At 42.2% G+C, this 17811-nt stretch overlaps 1 protein-coding gene across 3 annotated transcripts in view; it reads left to right on the top strand.

Annotated features, from left to right (window-relative positions):
- Positions 1–17811, top strand: part of STON2 (stonin 2) — a 70865-nt gene that overhangs the window by 41598 nt on the left and 11456 nt on the right. For all 3 annotated transcript variants that reach the window (XM_030239989.2, XM_050975210.1, XM_030239992.2), the window contains one exon: positions 15399–17231. In XM_030239989.2, coding sequence (XP_030095849.2) covers positions 15399–17231 — 1833 coding nt within the window. The remainder of the gene's footprint in view (positions 1–15398; positions 17232–17811) is intronic.

The raw sequence follows: 17811 nt of genomic DNA, 5'->3' as shown, positions 1-17811 counted from the left end.
CAGCCGGTTTGAAATTGATCACACAACAGGGGAGTGAGATGGAGGTGCTTAAATAACCATTGCTATATTTTTTCCCATGCAGATTAAAAGGTCAAAAAGCCTTAAAGTGATCAGTAGCTGGAGCTTTTGCATATCAGAAATCATAGTACATCCCTGACTTAGTTTCTGTGAGAACTAGAATAATCTCACCTGCCTAAAGCACTCCTATGACTTCACTGAGCAGGGTTTTTTGTAAATCAGTTCAGTGGTTAATTGCCTCTGCATGGTTTTTAATCTTAGTTTCTCCATGTTGCCTACCAGCTACCACATATCACTTATTAGATCACAGCAGTTTTTCTTTTATCATTTTCTGTGTAGGTGCTTAGAGACTGATTGTTCCTTAATCTCCTGCAGAGCCAATTAAATAGGTTGAGCTTTTGTCTTTTGCTGTGTGGTAGAGTTTTTATTCCTTTATATTGTTGTGAATCTTTTCTGAGCAGTTCTCCATTTTTCTATATTCTGAATTCTAGACAAAAGATCAGGTTCCACCAGGAATCATACAAGTGAAATTATTTCCCATCCCCTTCATGTTTTTTCTCTTCCTAAATGCTATTATATTGGTTCTTTTAGTCTCAAGATCACATCAGAGGTGATAATCAATCCAAATCTCCAGAATCACTGCTTCCAAAGGTGCCATCCATCCCATGATGTTGCCTACTTCCCTCTGACCCGCTTTACCTGAGGGAAACCCACACACATTACCCCTAAGTACATACTAGTGAACACACCATTTATGGTAAAACACCTTTACAGTCAACATTAAATGAGGTGTGCAAAATTCCTTCCATCTAAAAGTGTCTCCTACTGGCTCAGTGTAGCAAGAAAGGCTCTCTTTTGCCACTTCAGCAGAATTGCTGCTCGCAGGATATGGGAGTTCTGCTTTACATATCTTTTATCTGCTGGATCGTGCAAGTGCAGACATCCGAGGAATATATTCACTCAGCAGTGTAATCTGCTTGGCATCTGGCCATCCATGGGCAGACAGGGCAATACCCCCTTTCCAGGTGGTCCCTTGTTAGGAAATGAATGAAGGAATGTAAATGAAAAGAACCAACCTGAACTTGCTCCTACCCAAATTTAAGCTGAACTCCAGAGCTCTACCGAAGCTGGAAGCTGTTCAGTTGAGTTTATTGTCTGTTTTGCAGCTGCCTCAGCATGTACAGGTTCCAGCTGGGACCAACAGAGAATCCCTGAAATGCTGTCAGGAATGCTGATCCAGGAGACTCTATCTTGAACTGAAGTTCATATACTCTCATGAGAGCTCCTGTTCTCAAGAGATTTTCAGCCCGCTTTGCAGGTCAAAAAGACAATAAAGAAACATTCACACTTTGGTGTACTTATATAAAACTTACGAACTGCTGGAGTGGATAGCTGCTGCAGGCAGGATCCTTGTTCTTCCAACCAAATCTAAAGTAAAGCTGGTCTTGGCTGAAAAGGGAGTTGCTTTGTCTGCTTGACATTGTTTCCTCAATTTCTCTACCCAAGCATGACAGTAAATAAGAAGGGAAATAAGAAGGTAATGAGGGAAATAAGATAACAATAGTTTTGGGGTTTTTTTCCCCATCAAAGATCATTGAGAAAAGGGTCTTGCCTATCACAAAAGCAACCAGAACTTTTCAGTTTGGACAGTGAGACTCAGGTGTGGATAATAAAAATCTGCGTACTCTAGGGCTACACGGAGACTCGGTGCTGAGAGCCAAAAGTTGAGGAAAGCATATAGGGTTCCAGTAGATGCCCTCCTGTTCAACTCTACCCTGTGTTTACAGCAGATAATGCTACCAATGCTATCTGTATTTATTCTTTGTGTTGGGAAAGTGTTGCCACTTCCATTTAATGACTTTCTAATGGTTCCCACTGTAGCCTGCTTTGCTGGAGAAGGAGATAAAATATGTAGAATTAGTTCATGCCTTATGTTGAAATTGCAAACTGTCCACTCAACATCCTTGATCAGCCAGGGCTTCCTGTGAAATGACTGTAGCCAAGGACCTCCCGTGTTTTCCCAACACAGAGATTTCTGGTGGACCCTGAAGGATGCCAGTTCCAGGCACGCAGTGCTTTTAACGTGTTTGGTGCATGTTATTTTGATCTAGTTCAAATTCTGTAATTAGCGCCCAGGCTTGTCCGTACAAGCCGGTCCTGCGGAGCAGCCTGTGGGGAAGACCAGCCCGCAGTGAGCGCCGCACAGCCCCGGCCTTGCCCTGCCCTCCTTCCTCGGGGCCCGGCACGGACACCCAGCCCCGGCCTTGCCCTGCCCTCCTTCCTCGGGGCCCGGCACGGACACCCAGCCCCGGCCTTGCCCTGCCCTCCTTCCACGGGGCCCGGCACGGACACCCAGCCCCGGCCTTGCCCTGCCCTCCTTCCTCGGGGCCCGGCACGGACACCCAGCCCCGGCCTTGCCCTCTCCTCCTTCCTCGGGGCGCAGCACGGACACCCAGCCCCGGCCTTGCCCTGCCCTCCTTCCTCGGGGCGCAGCACGGACACCCAGCCCCGGCCTTGCCCTGCCCTCCTTCCTCGGGGCCCGGCACGGACACCCAGCCCCGGCCTTGCCCTGCCCTCCTTCCTCGGGGCCCGGCACGGACACCCAGCCCCGGCCTTGCCCTGCCCTCCTTCCTCGGAGCCCAGCACGGACACCCAGCCCCGGGCTCCCCGCGCAGCCCCGGCGGCCGGGGCGGGCAGGCCGGCGGGGAGGGCAGCCCGCTCCCCCGCTGCTATGGCAACAGTCCGGGAATGCCTCTGGCTCAGCCGCCCCCCTCTCCGCTCCGAAGCGCCTGCTCTGCAGACAGCCCCATTGTCTGCCGGACAGTGGTCTTTCCATCGGCTTCCAGCGAAATAGCCTCTTCCCCAAGACAAAAGGCTGGGCACAAAGAAATTGAACAGCGCTAAAATTTAAAGGGGAAAAAGAAAATCCCCTTAGTTTTTGTTTTTGCTGCAGGACAGAGAGGAGAAAAATAATTCTGGCTTCTCCTAAGTGATAGTTAGTGATGTAGGAAAGGGGTCATAACTAGGTTTTGTTGGGATTTGGTAATTGCTTCCTGATGCATCCTGAAACTTCACAAGGAGACTGGCTTGCCCACAGGACTGTGGCATGGTTTTTATCCCTGCACAGTCAGGCTGCTGCCGACTGACAACTGTATAGATCATGTAATGAGAGATGTGGGTTGCAATTTGCTTTATGGGTGAACCACTTCTCATATCCAAAATCATGAGAGTTGATCCCAAGAAACAGTTTTGTTTAGATCCAGCTCAGAGCCTCAAGTGCAGATTTGCCAAGTGTCAATAGATACTTTGTTCTCTAGAGTTTCCCCCTTATGTTGTGGTGCGGTGATGATGGAGAAATTTAGGGGGGAGGATACTGCTGAGTTAGTAAATAAAGGCTTTAATCTTGCAAGCTGTCAGCATTTCTAGAGCGTTAAAATTCTGGTTCAAATAAACACACTCCCAGTACATTCGCTTTTCTTGTCTCAAGCAGACACATGCTTTCCTGAAGCCAGTGGGAAGGCAGAATTCTCCTTCATGACTTCAAGTGCTCATATGTGTGTTTGTGAACAAAGCCTACAAGAAATGCCATTCCATGTGAGAAGTTAAATTTTCAGACCTTTCCATAGGGTTCATATCCTTGTCCACATGACGGGCCTTTTTGTTTCTGCCATTTGACCTTGATGTGACCTAGATGAGTGGTACAAATCTGCAAACTGAAGAGTTGCAGTGCAAAAGATCAGAATACATTGCATTCCTAAAGGAGTTGATATTTCTTCTAGACTTGTTAACCTAGTGGAAGTCTGCTGGTGGTACTTCCTCATCTGACAGCTATTTCTGGCATTTTACATAAGTCCTTTATCCAGATAGACCAGTGGATGAAAAATATTCTCCCATCCCCATTTTCATTACATACTGAAGCAATTTTGCAGCAGTATCTCATGAAAGAAAAAAAAAATCTCTTTTCCTAGGACATGATCAGTCCTTGAAATGGTGGAATAGAATGCTCACCAGTGAACTGAGCAGTCATTCTTGTCCACAGCAATGTTGTTGCTCTTAGGTGACTCCTGTCAATTTCCTCCCCCAGTCAGTGCCACTATGTAAGATACTGCTTTTGGGTATTTTGGTTACGCATTAAGCATTGCCCATTTATTTCTTGAATGTTCATTTTATCTTTTTGTAGGATTACATTAAAATATATATTTTATAATCTGAGTACCTTTTGCTTAAGCTCAGTGAAGTCCTCATCTTATTATCCCATGTTCCTCATTTCTCTAATCCCTGTTATTTCCTTTGGGCAGACCTCAGTTCTTTCAGGACTCTTCTGCAAAACCTCACATGGCCCTTCAGAAAGCTGAGCTTTGTTTACAGGGCACAGCAGCTGTGGGGGCCCTGTTGTTTTCCTTCACATTGGTCACATTCTGTGCTCAGCTCTTGTCTCTCCAGCGCCGCCACCAATCCAGCTACACAGTTTGGTGATAGAGGCAGTAAGGCTTCCTGTCACACTGTCCATACCTTTTTTTTTTTTTTTTTCCTCCCTAATCTCGTCCTATACCCTGAAGAGATCTGTTAGGTCCCTTCCACATTTCCAGAATGTAGAAGTCTATTTCCACTTAACTTTCTGTGGTGTATTTTGTACAGGGATTGTCCTGACACTGAGAGCTCCACCCTCTCCAGTCCTAATACCCTGCCTAATTCCTACTTCTGGTGCCTCAGGACAAAAATTTTCAGGACTCCCTGTTCCTCCCTTCTCTGCATTCCCAACAAAGGAATGATGAGCATCATTTGTGGATGAAATAGGGCACACAGCTAAGACTAGGTGGTGATGAGGATTGTTAAAATTTAAAACTCATAAAAGAAATCAGTTGTCTGAGAAGTTATTCAGGACTAGCATTCAGAGATTTGCGTTTTGTATACTCTGTGTTTTACCTCCAGCCAGAATCATAGCTTGGATTGAAGATGGGAATTTAAAAGCAGCGCAGAGGACTGAAGTATAGGTTTCTTCTTCACTTCTCCCCACAGTGCTGTGATAACATAATGAGTTAAATCTTTCCATTCTTCTTGTGTGGGTCAGTTTTGCTCAAACTTTCACACCTAACAAGAGTCCCATGCCTTTCTGTTCACTGTAATCACACCAACATGGTCCAAGGGAGGGAGGAAGAAAATTGCATGTTGGATCATTTCTGTTTGGCTGCTTCTGTGGAGTGACCCTGAATAATCCTGTGTACCGTGGCAGCTACACACATACATACAAAAAGGAAAAACAAAACTCCAAATGACATAAGATAGGCAACAGCCCAGTATTTGGTTCTGTTGATTTCCTGCAATTGTGAATAGCTGCACAACAGCTGGGGTTTTATGGTGGGAGCCTGGACTGGTTGTGCTAAGGGAGTCTCAGGCCTGGAGCAGATGAGTGTAGAAAAGGGAGAATGGCCTCATCAATCACAGCAATATATTGTAAAACGAGCCAGTCTGTCATAGCAGCCTCCCAGGCTGGTGGACAGCTGCCTGAGGCTGGAGATGACATGCTGATAACACCACAGGATGATAACAGGACTCTCAGACTTGGGCACAGGGCTGTATAGCAGGACAATTAATTAAAACGTATTTGGATGAACAAGCTGGAAAGTTTTCTGTCTTCCACCCTCTTTGGGAGTCCTTTTGTTATATGTGCACAATGGGTGAGCTGGGTCAACTCTGTTATTTTCCTAAGTTGGCTGAATTTGTTGATGGTAGGTTGTGCTCATCAGACTGGCAGGGCAAGCACAAACTGACAGCACAGCCGTGCTTTTCATGACACCCTCCAAGACAACCCCTGTAGCATCACTTTTTTTTGAATGGGCAAAAACTGAGATCAGTGTCACTGTAAAGGAGACTGGAATTAGATTACCAGTAGTGGGAATATTTCTTCCTACTATGTTCTGTCTCTCTGAATTGTCGTGCTCAACATATGTCCAAAACACATCTTTAAAGGCCTCAAGAGGTGAAAACTGGCAATGCAGCATCCTGACTAAACCCTGCAACCACCTTAGTTACAGCCCAATATGAATTTTGAAGACAACAACAGAACAATAACCAAATAAAGTGGTGCCTGTCTCACTGTAAGAAGCATGTTTCACAATCTGTTGCTCCAAGCATTTGCTTTCCAAGGTCTTGGTAAGCCTTTTTCACTTGCCTCCAGTATTTTTTGGTGGAATCCTCCTTGCCTTTAAATAGTGTGGACAGTACCTTGTTTCTCAGCCTATGGGAGGAGCAAACAGGATGAAGCAAAAGCCCTTGCAGGTCACAGCCAGTCCAGTATGTAAGCATTGAGCCTTAGCTGTTTACTCCAGTCTCTCCACCTTTCTCTTTGCTTTCATCCAGATATACTTGCTTGCAATGGCCAGTGCACAAAGAACTTCCTTGACACACATAAGTTAGCTTTTGCTCAGCCAAGGGCCACAGCTTCTACTTTATACAATTGTTTTATTCCCTACAGGACCTTCCATGCTTATTCCCTTTATCCTCTATGGTTCCTAGAAAACCCACAGGCTTTCACATGACTTATGAAAGCCTGTTTATCAAACACACATGGCAACAACCATTGACACTTCCCATTACATCAGTATTTTTGTTTTGCTACAGAGAGAAAACTTGAGGAGCAGAGGCTGTAAATTGCTAGCTGATGGTCACATAAGCAGTCACATGGTTCAGATTAGCACCTAAGACCTTTGCAGCCCATTCCTGTGTCATATCCTTTGCATCATCCTGCTTCTCAGGCACCTTTAATTACTATTTTTTTATTGAGGGTGTGGGTGTTGAGCTGACAGGTGCATCTTAGTGATATCTGTGTGGGTCAGGACGCATTGCATGTAGATTATGTCCTTTTTGTTTTCTCACACTATTTCCAGCCAGTTACCTTCACTCCTTTGTGTTATGTGTCAAAAATCCCTCCAAAAAAAAAAAAAAAAATTTCAGACACACGTGGCTTTGTTGCAGCTCTTGTCACCTTTGCACTGAGCACGTCACCTGTTAGCTCATAAAACTTCCCTGTAGCCTAGAGCTCACATCTGCTTTGAGGCAAGAAGAACTGGCCAAACAGGCTACTTTCATGCAGTTACATGGTCTTTGCATTTTAAACAGAAAATGTTTGCATAACAAGCTACAGGCGTTAAAAGCCTTAGCAAAAGTTAAGCACTGCTATCTTCTGTAGTTAATAGCTATATGTCAGCTGTGTTGTCTATGAAACACATCTGTCTCCATAGTTCTCCAGGAAACTAAATTATTAAAATACATTACTGAAATTGAAGTTTTCACAGAATCTGCATTAGAAATTTCTAAATGGGTCTTTGGGTTTGTTTTAAATATCAGCAGTGACATAATTTGTAAATCATTTTGATACTGCTCAGGGTGAAGATAGTGTGTAAATATGAGGTTACCTCTTGACTGCGTGACTTGAGATATGCAGACAAATCTGGCAGACAGGATGTGAGCTGCTGACTTGATATGATATAAAACTTGATCCTGGGAAATGCCTTGGGCACAGGAATGAGGAAGTTAGCTACTATTTTTAAATATTGTGAGGAGCCAGTAGTGTTTGCAGTAGTGCATTTTGAAGATGTAAAATATCCTGTCTCTTTCTAAATGATGTGCAGTGTTTATTTTTGTAAGCAGTGGGTTGAGCAGTGGTACAGGCTTATTGAACATCCCTGTGTATTGACTTGGCTTTTTTTTGCTAAAGAATCAGCACAAGACTGAGCAGATATTTGGGTGACACTGGTTTCATCCATGCATGAAGTGTCCACCTAGGAATCAGAGAACCAGTTATTTTGCATTGACTACCAAGCTGTCATCAGCTGATGTTACCATTTGTGGTCACTACCAGTACAGTTTCTGAGCTGATGGACTGGCAATAGCAAACCAAGAGTGCTTCAGCTACTTAACACACATTATGGTCTCCTGCCTTGGATTTTCCTCTAGCCATGGGAACATTTCTCACATTTATTCAGCAGGGCCATACCCCACACCTGTGCAGTACTGCAGCAGCCATTTGAATCCATAACTCAAGGCATGAGGCCACAGTGTGTAGCTTTGCTGTCAAAGGTTGTGCTGCTCAGTGGGACCCCAGATTCTGAGTGGATGCAGTAGCTGGCACATTTCCACCTGCAGTCTGGCACTGCAAATGACAGGCTTGTTCTAAAGAAAAAAAAACTAACAAGGTCTATAAGCCTTTGTATTTTGTTACAGGTCCACCATATATTGCTTGAAAAGTTATGGCATAATGAAGTGGTGTGTTGTCTGTGTATGAGAGATTTAAGTGATTGCCTTTTGCAAAATAGAGCTTGTTCAATGGATGGTGGCATCAGCTCCTCCAGGGTGGAGTGAGATTATCTCTGCATTTATAGGGCTGGCTTCAGCTTTATTCTGTCTGCCAGATACCAAATTAATGAAGCATCCTGGGCTTGCAGTTTCTCTTTCCTTATTCACTCTAATTTCTTCATGAGGTCAATAGTCTCATCTCAGTGGCAGTTCCACTGTTGAAAGATATGTTGTATGTACTGTAGATTAAAATCAGAGAGGGAGGCAGACATCTGTGGAGAGAAGCAAAGTCCAAAGTACGGTGAGGAAAGCTGTCTTCATTTATCTTTGCCAAAGTACCTTTAGAGGAACTACTTTTGAAAAATGTTGTGCATGTCTTGTTCTTCTCCTTTGCTCCTTGAAAGATAAGGTAGCGTGATTCATTCTTTCGTTCTCCTGCAGAGACTCTCTCATTCTCTTCTTGATCTCTCTGCTGGAACAGGTTTATTTGGTGTTTTCCAGCTCTGCTCTGTCCCTTCACACACAGGCTTTGCCTTGCCTACCCAAACTGGGAGTGTAAGTATTTCCGTGGCAGTAGCAATGACTAAGCCTAGGGTGTAGTCACAGTCTTGGTAATCTCTGGGCTGTGCACACCTTGCTGAGAGCACAGTTAGATGACATAGTGGTAAAAATATGTCAGTCATATCTGTGCCATGTCTTCAGGGTGCTTTGTAATGAATCTTGTAGGTATGCTTATTTGCTAAGACAATTACTTTATGAATATACCTGTATGTTTAATAGAAATAAGTTCTCAGGTAGAAGAAGGAGGTTTTAATCTTTTCTTCACCACTTAGGTGAGATCTGTTCACAACTTGGATCTAATTATAAGCAAATAGTACTATGTCACATGTAGCATGTGAATTCTTTGAACAGGCATAGTGTTGTCTAAATCTTGTAAAAATCTTGAACACTTCCTCCAATTGCATTAGTGTTAATGTACCACCTTCTGGCCAGCTAATGGAAACACATGAACTGATCTTCAGGAGCTTTCCTGATCTGTGGCTCTCAAATGGACTAAATCAAAAAGCCTCTTTTTCTATAGTAGTTCTGGGACCCATTCACTACTGTTGTGTTACATAAGAGAAGAACTCCACTCTTTAAAGTATGTAAAGAGAACAAAAATTGTTTACCTCAATTTATTTTTAGAGTAGCCATACTTACTGAAAAAAACCAACAACAACAACAAAGCAAGCTATGTTTTAGTGATAAGCAATGCTTTTACTTGGAGTATGAAATGTTTTCTAGCTATGACTGGGAGAATTTTATTCCCTTTAAAAGTAACTGCCTCTAACATGTAATTCCTGCCTGATGTAAAGATGTAATAGTTTATTCAAGACACTAACAAGCTTGTCCATTATTTTAATGAACTACTGGAATCTACTTACATGAATTTGGAGTCTACTGTTCAAATGATAAATTGGTAAGAATTGGTGACACAGGCACTTACACTTCAGAGCTGTGTATCTCTCTTTGCTGCAATGTTCTGGTGATTTTTGGATAGGCTGTGTCTTGTTCTTGAATGAAATTCTGTATAGGAATATTAGTACACTAACTCCAAGTGTTTACAGGCTAAAAAGTGAGCAGTAGATCTGGAAAGAGCATTTTCTGAACATGGTTTTTTTCTGCACAAATCTAATTTATCAGTTTTGTGCACAGTGTATTACAGGTGCTTGGGGTTTTTTTAAGACTAGCCAGACACATTCTGGTTTTTTAGGGCACTGCATAGTACACACTGCAGAACATGTAAGGAACTTCTGTAAGATGGGACTTGCAGCCAAGATCTGTACAAGAGAAAGGGGAGTTCACTGTACACAGACTATGAATTGCTGAAATATTTTTTCACTTATTCCATACCACATCTGACATGCTGGTGGTACGGAATATTTTTTTTTTGAACCAGAGTTTTAACTAGTCAATAAACATAACACAATAAAAACACTGAGTGTTTTTAAATTAAATCACTCAAGAAAGTTCTACATTACAAATTAATTTTGCTATCTTGAACAACTGAAAACAATTTTATTTTCTTTATTCAAGGAAGAGTGAAAGGGCTCTGCTTGAATTAATTAGTTTCTCCAGTTGAATAAAAATAAACAGAGAAGAGGAAAATGATTGATAGCTTCCTGCATAGTGCAATGAGACTTACAGCTGCAACTACTGCTGTTCTGGTAGTATGAAACCAGTGTCTTAATAGTTAGTTCAGTCTTGTTTGTTGGGAAGATGCTCTTTTCCTTCTCTAAGCAGCAAGGGATGGTGTGACTGGAGGAGACACCAGGGAAATAATTCTGGGCAGTAAAGTGCTGTAAACACAAACACCTTAAATACAGTAGTCCTTCCTTCCCATAAACATACACTTCTGTGCAGAAAGATAATTATTAGAAAAAGTCAAAACATCAATGGAAAAAATCGACAAAAATTTCTAGGGTCCTTAAAGATAGTATGTAGACTATTTCAATTGTTTTCTTGCAGTATGAGGGCTTCTGCAACCTAGCTGTGAGGGCTGAGTCATCATTTTCTTGTATTTCATCTTCAGTTTAGTATCTGCATGATGGCTTACATTTGAAATGAAATACAGCAGTTCTTATGAAGACTGCTATATTTCATTATATATAATATAGCAGACTCATGGAGATAAATTAATTGAACCTAGATGAAATTCACTGTGTTCTAAATAGATCTCAAAGCTCCATGATATAACTTCTTTGTAGCTTCAGATGATTTAACTTCTTTTGACAATTAAACTTCTTTTAGGACTTCTGATGAATTTGCAATAGTTAAGCAAGCAACAGGCATTGTATTTAAGTGATCAATAAGCCACTGCTGGGAATAGTCTGTGTAGTACTACTGTAGTATGGATTTGGGATGCAACAAGGTTTAAGCAGGCCAGATTTATGTGGCCTAAATTTAGACAATTATGTTCAAAGTGATGTTGTGATTTGGCAGAGTATTATGAATTGGAAAGTTGCCTGAGGATGAATCCATTCAACATGACTGAGAAGTCAGTCCAATGGGAGGAGAATGAGTAAGAGGAAACTGCAGAGATCAGATCTGTGACTTCCATCTTTCATCTTGCACCTTCTCTTGCTGCTTATTTAGTCTGTGGTGGTTTTGAAATGTCTCTTAGCTGTGCCGTAAAACCTAACTTTTGTGCCAACAGTTAGCATCCTGGAGAACTAAATTGCTGTTACATTTTTGCATGTGGTGTGTTCAGTAGCAAGAGTAGAGGACACTGCCCATGTGAGCAGTCACCTCTTCTACATGCCAGAACTTGCAGAGACACTCAAAAGTCTGAGGAGTGCTTACAAATCTATCTTGCAACCTGTTGTGTGTTGGTGGTCAAGAGGTTTGGGATTATCCAGCTGCCCTCTGTAATCTTCTTGAAAAGAGGCAAGGTGGATGCCTCTTCTTCTGTCTCCAAAATCTGTTCTGAAGCTCATGGGAAGAAGGTGTCCTGCAAGGCTGTGAGAGGACATTTCTTAATGTTACCACACACTAATTGATAGCAAAGGTAGCTAGAAAGCATGTGGATGTAATAACTGCTATCCTCACAGGGATTTCTTCCATGCAGAATAAGCAGGTAGTACCCTCCTGTTGACAAAAAGTCTTTTGTGCTTTGAGTTGTATACTCTTGTACCTAGTTTCTGTGCACTTTCCTACTGTATGTTTATGTTGCTGTCTGCAGCAGTAACAGATTTGACCTTCAGCCAGTAACAGAGCTGTGATAAAAGGAAAGCTGTCAAGAACAGGCCTGGCTTCATAGCTTGTACTAAATTTGAAAGCCTTTTCAAGTGCATTGATACAGCAGAACTATTAATTTAATCAGTTTATAGGTTTATATCCACTTCTGTGGCATTTACCCACTTACACTTTGTTCTGGAGAATCCTAGAAATGTGCTGGATACTGAGGTACAGAGCAACAGTGTTCAACATGTAACACTTTCACAGTCAGAAATTAGAAAAAAGTGGGAAGAAAACCAGAAGCTGTGATGTGATGTGATAGGATATTCCCAGAGCCACAGACGAGGTTGGTGTCAAGGCTGGAAGTAGGAGCTCAGTTGTATCACTTCAGAGTGACAGCCCCCTCACTCACATCTTTTAAATTATACCATCTCTCTTGGTAAGATCAGAAACACAACAGACCAGCCCAAAAAGTGTGTGCAGACACAGCTGTATTGACTTGAATATGGAAAAAGCAAGAAAATGACCAGATATGGATGTCATGGAAACTCTGTGGAAGTATAACCTTTGTAATGGAGACATAACTACACAGCAGCTTGGTCCTTGATTTCTTCCAGATTCTGTCTATCTGTGTTTTCTGCTTTTCTGTAATTGCTTATACAGACACTGCAGGATTTGCTGGCATCCTCATGACCTGGCTGATCTTTAGAGACCAAGTCTGTATAACAGTGTCTGGTGGACTTTATGTAAAGAGCCCTAGAAGAGATCCAGCTATGCCAGCAGAAATCTTAGCAGTGCTTGCTTTGTCTGAGGGACTGGTGTACACTACGTCAGGGAAGTCAGGACCCCTTTGGAAGGTGTGACATGTTAAGGGTATATCTTTACTACAGACTAAAGTTCAAAGAGCTATCTGAATTATACATAAATTAATATAGTCAGATAACAGGAGCAGTCAGGCCATGAAGCTCTGAGCTGATTTCTCTCAAGAGGTAAAATAGATGAGTACTCAGAAATTTGAAATTTCAGGCATTTGCTCAGGTCCAATTCTGAAAGTTTCTGTCTTCCTTTCTTTTTTGAAAGGTATGTAATACCCTCAGGTCTTCTTCCTACTTCATGGCACAGTTTTGATCACAAACACTTTGCAGTATCAATGTCCTTTAGCAGTTGGATGGCTGCCTTTCCCCCAGGCACAAAGTACCTGATGGTACTATCTAATGGTTTTGGCCAAAGTAGTTGTGATTTAGCCAAATAGGAAAATGAAAATATGATACATTAAAGAGAACCAAAGCTTTCTTTCCTTGTCACAAGGAAATTAAAATTGCAGGCAGAGAAGAGGCGGTCTGCTCTTAAGCAACCTAGACCTTATAAACATTGGAGTTTTAGAAGTCCTAAATGAAACAAGCAGTGTTTTCCTGGAAATACCATAAAACCTTTGTTTCAAGGTGCTACATGCTGGATGACCAAAGTCCTGGAAAGATGTGAGACAGCATAGGCAACATAATGGTGTGGACTGAGGATCAGAATAATATCAGATTATTCTTTATGGGTTCTTTATTACTTTCTCACTCAGGATATGATTGTGGATAATAGTCAGTAGGATTGTTGTTTCCCCTCCCCAGATCTGTTTATAGCCTTGTGGCAATACTTAGCAAATAAGGAATCCACCACTGCACCTTGTGGTGTGACCAGGAGCAGGGGCTACAGACAGGCGCTGTGCAAAGCTGGGAGTGAGATAGCAGCGTTGAGAAGAAAATCTGAGAAACTGAGACCGTGGCACTTCTTTTAATAGACACTTTGCAAGGCATGGGTAGTCTGTAAAAGCTGTCTGTTCTTGTTATTGCTTTCTATTGCTGTGTCTTGAAAAATAAATTGGTGTCATTCACCTTCATATATAATTCTCAATTGTAATAACCCTTAGAACTTGGTTGATGTGTTTAGTCCTTAGATCAGAAGGTTGAGTAAACTTACATATTGTTGGAATGAGAGGGCCAGAATATCAGGTTAGCCAAGACATTATAATGAGCTCATGGCAGCACTTTGGCTAGCATGATTATTCCCTATTTCATATTCTTAATAGTAGCTGAAATAAAAATTCAAATTATGGTTGAGGCAGAATGGAAATCAAGCTCATCTTTTTTTTGGGAACTGGTGGCAATTTAAATAATGACTTTAAATAGTTTGGAGGTGTTGTTGCTGTAAATTATGCTCAAATCACAGGTGTACATCTATTCAACAGTGCTACATTTTACATTTGCTTCTTGCTTGTACTGAAGAATAATGACTTGTATAAAACATGGGATGTCTGGGAGAAGCAAAAAGCACAAATGCCAGCACTGCTGTATCATGTAAAACAAACATGGTGCAGTTACAGAGTATAATTTCATGCTGGCTGCTTATTTTTGGAGCATTCTGATTCATTAGGAAGTAGAAAGAAAATGGGAATAAAATCATTACATTTCTTAACACTGAGAATTTGTGCTCATTTTGGAAAACGCCTTATTACCACTACAACAATCCTGAGAAGAGCTGGGACTGAAATAGCACACTGTGATATAGTTTTCTAGGAAGTGTCTTGGCAGATCCTGGGACTAGGAAAATAGCATTCAAAGGTGCCCTGTCCTGAGAGAGGATGAGGGCAGCTTCCACAACACAAGTAAAAACCATGTTTTTCCTTATCCTAACATATATCCCTAGATGACAGCTTCTCCAAGAGATGTTTCAGAGACATCCAAGGTCTGTCAGAGTCTTGCACACAAAGACTCTCTTTGCTGAACATGTCCTGGGGAAAAATCACACCTGGGCACCTTTTGTAGTTCCATCACCATACCCGAGGTGCTTTGTGGTAATGACAAATGCACAGACAAGTACGTGGGGACAGATTGCAGAAGTGCTCTTCCTCAGTGTTCATTCCTCTTCTTACTGGATTATTCTCTGGAGCAAAGGGTATAGGGACAGAAAAGGGAGGAAAATTGTAACAAGGCTGAGGGAACATTCCAGGCAAATAATAGAAAATAACTGTAGAGAAGAAATGTATCCTGAAAGTTTAGAGAGGGAAGTTTTAAAACATCACCATGACATGTGGTTTCTCCTTTAGGTCATTATGTTGGGATGAGATCAGTACAATCATTGCTGTCATTCCTTTAATATGTCTTTCTGGATTTCTTTTCTGTGTTCAACTCTGTATCTTTTAATTAATTCTTGTCAGACTCCTCAGCATTTTACCCAAGTCTTTTGACTATCTTATTCTTGCCTAACATATGAACAGGCCTTCGTTGAGTGTGCAGACTCTGAGGGTTTTTTTAAGAAGTGAACTAAGTAATTCCAGAATAACTAGCTGAAATTTCCTCCCCTCCCCTCTTTTTTTAAAGACAACTCCTCGTCTCTCCAGGAAGATGAAGAGATAGATATGGAGGCTGTCAACTGGCAGCTGAACACCTCCATGAATGGCCATTCATCTACCCCAACCACAGTTCGCTTTCCCAGCTGGGTGACTTTTGATGACAATGAAGTCAGTTTTGCACCACAGAGCCTTTCTCCCTTGCAAACAGATACCCCACCTGCAGAAACACAGGCTCCAGATGTTAACTTTAATCTCACTACATCTTTAAAGAAAAGAGAACGTCCTAAAAGTACATTGGGAGACCTCTCCAAAATTCAAAAACTAGATCTCTCATCTTTAACCAAGCTGCCTTCTGTTGCAACACCACCATGGAGTGCTACTAATCCCTTTCTGGATGAATCTCTTCGAGATGTCCAACCCTCGCCCATCAATCCATTCAGCTCATTCTTTGAGGAACAAGAGAGGCGTTCCAAAAGCTCTTCTGTCTCCAGTGCTCCAGGCAAAAGCCAAAGAGACTCTCTCATTATTCTCCATCAAGAGCCTGATACCGTCAGTTTCCATGAGGCAAACAAAACTGTAACGCACACAGATGCTGTAGAGCAGCTCAAACAGCTCCAGATTGGAGACCCAGATGGTGTGAGCAGTCCTACCTTGCCTGATGATGACCCCATGATGCCATATGATGTGGATGCAGCTTTATTTAACCTGGCACCAGCTCAGCCAAAGGATGGATGGCCAATGATGCTGAGGATCCCAGAGAAGAAGAACATTATGTCATCGAGGCACTGGGGACCAATATACGTTAAGCTGACTAACAGTGGATGTATACAGCTTTTTTATGAGAAGGGACTAGAGAAGCCTTTTCGGGAGCTCAAACTTGAAATCAATCATGAGATTTCAGAGCGCAAGCTGCAGAACTACGATGAGAATGGAAGGATACACAGCGTGCGGTTGGATCGCACAACATACAAGGAGAAAAAGAAGTATCAGCCTAAACCAGCCATTGCACACACTGCCGAGAGAGAGCAAATTATCAAGCTTGGGACTACAGATTATGAAGACTTCCTTAGCTTCATCACTGCTGTGCAAGACACACTGATGAACTTGCCAGCTTCATCAACAGATCTGAGCACAGTGGGACTGAATTATCAAGAAGAAGAAATCACTGTGGATGTCAGGGATGAGTTTCATGGCATCTTGGCCAAGGGAGATAGTGTGATTCTCCAGCACAGTGTGCTGACTCATATCTATGTTCTCAGCTTCCTTTCTGGCCTGGCAGAATGCAGACTGGGCCTTAATGATATCCTGATCAAAGGGAATGAAATAGTTGCAAGGCAGGATATTATGCCCACTACTACCACTAAGTGGATTAAATTATACAGCTGCCGCTTCCATTCATGTGTGGATGAGGATGTGTTTAATAACTCCCGTATTATCCTGTTCAACCCCTTGGATGCCTGTCGGTTTGAACTGATGAGATTCAGGACTGTCTTTGCTGAGAAAACTTTGCCTTTTACTCTGAGGACAGCTGCCAGCATCAATGGTGCTGAGGTGGAGGTGCAGAGCTGGCTGATGATGTCCACGGGGTTCTCTTCCAACCATGACCCTTTAACTCAGGTCCCTTGTGAAAACGTGATGATCCGCTACCCCGTGCCAAGTGAGTGGGTGAAGAACTTCCGCAGGGAGAGTGTCCTGGGGGAGAAATCTTTGAAAGCCAAGGTGAACAAGGGAGCCACTTTTGGATCAACCAGTCTGTCTGGTTCTGAGCCAGTAATGAGAGTAACTTTGGGAACTGCTAAATATGAACATGCGTTTAATTCCATTGTATGGAGGATAAACCGACTGCCTGACAAAAACTCAGGTGAGTGGCATATACCATCTCTGCAGGAATGAAATAAAACAAGTTATGTATTTTGAAAGGTAAGAAATACTGAGTTTCAATGGTGAGAGATATGTCATCCTCTGTAGTATACCAAAGGGCGTAAGTTAGTTGCATGAATTATTTGTCTGACCCTTCATTGTAATAGTTTTACGTATACTACAAATATAGCTAATGATAAAAACAGTTTTAGGTTTTCTAGATGCAAAAATAAGTGTTCTGTCTCTTCTTGGAGGTATTTAAAAGAGGTAATACTCAGGGATATGGTTTAGTGGTAGACTAGATTCGTGCTAGGTTAATGGTTGGACTTGATAATCCAAAAGATATTTTCCAATAAGTGGTTCTGTGATTCTCTGGTTATGAAACCTAAGCATCAAACATCTCTGTGCTCAATACTGTGCTTGGAGGCGGGGCTTTTTCATGCAACTTGAAAAAGCAAGATTCTATGCTATGGGACTGAATGACAGGATCAGATATATTGCTGTAGCTCCAGCACATGTGATATCTTTTCCAAGCATACTGGGCCTGTGCTACATATTTCAATGCATATGCCACAGTTAAT

This window comes from Serinus canaria, chromosome 5 (assembly GCF_022539315.1).
Source record: "Serinus canaria isolate serCan28SL12 chromosome 5, serCan2020, whole genome shotgun sequence".
Lineage (NCBI taxonomy): Eukaryota > Metazoa > Chordata > Aves > Passeriformes > Fringillidae > Serinus > Serinus canaria.
The sequence above is the reverse complement of the archived record's forward strand: the minus strand, read 5'-3'. Positions and strand labels throughout refer to the sequence as shown.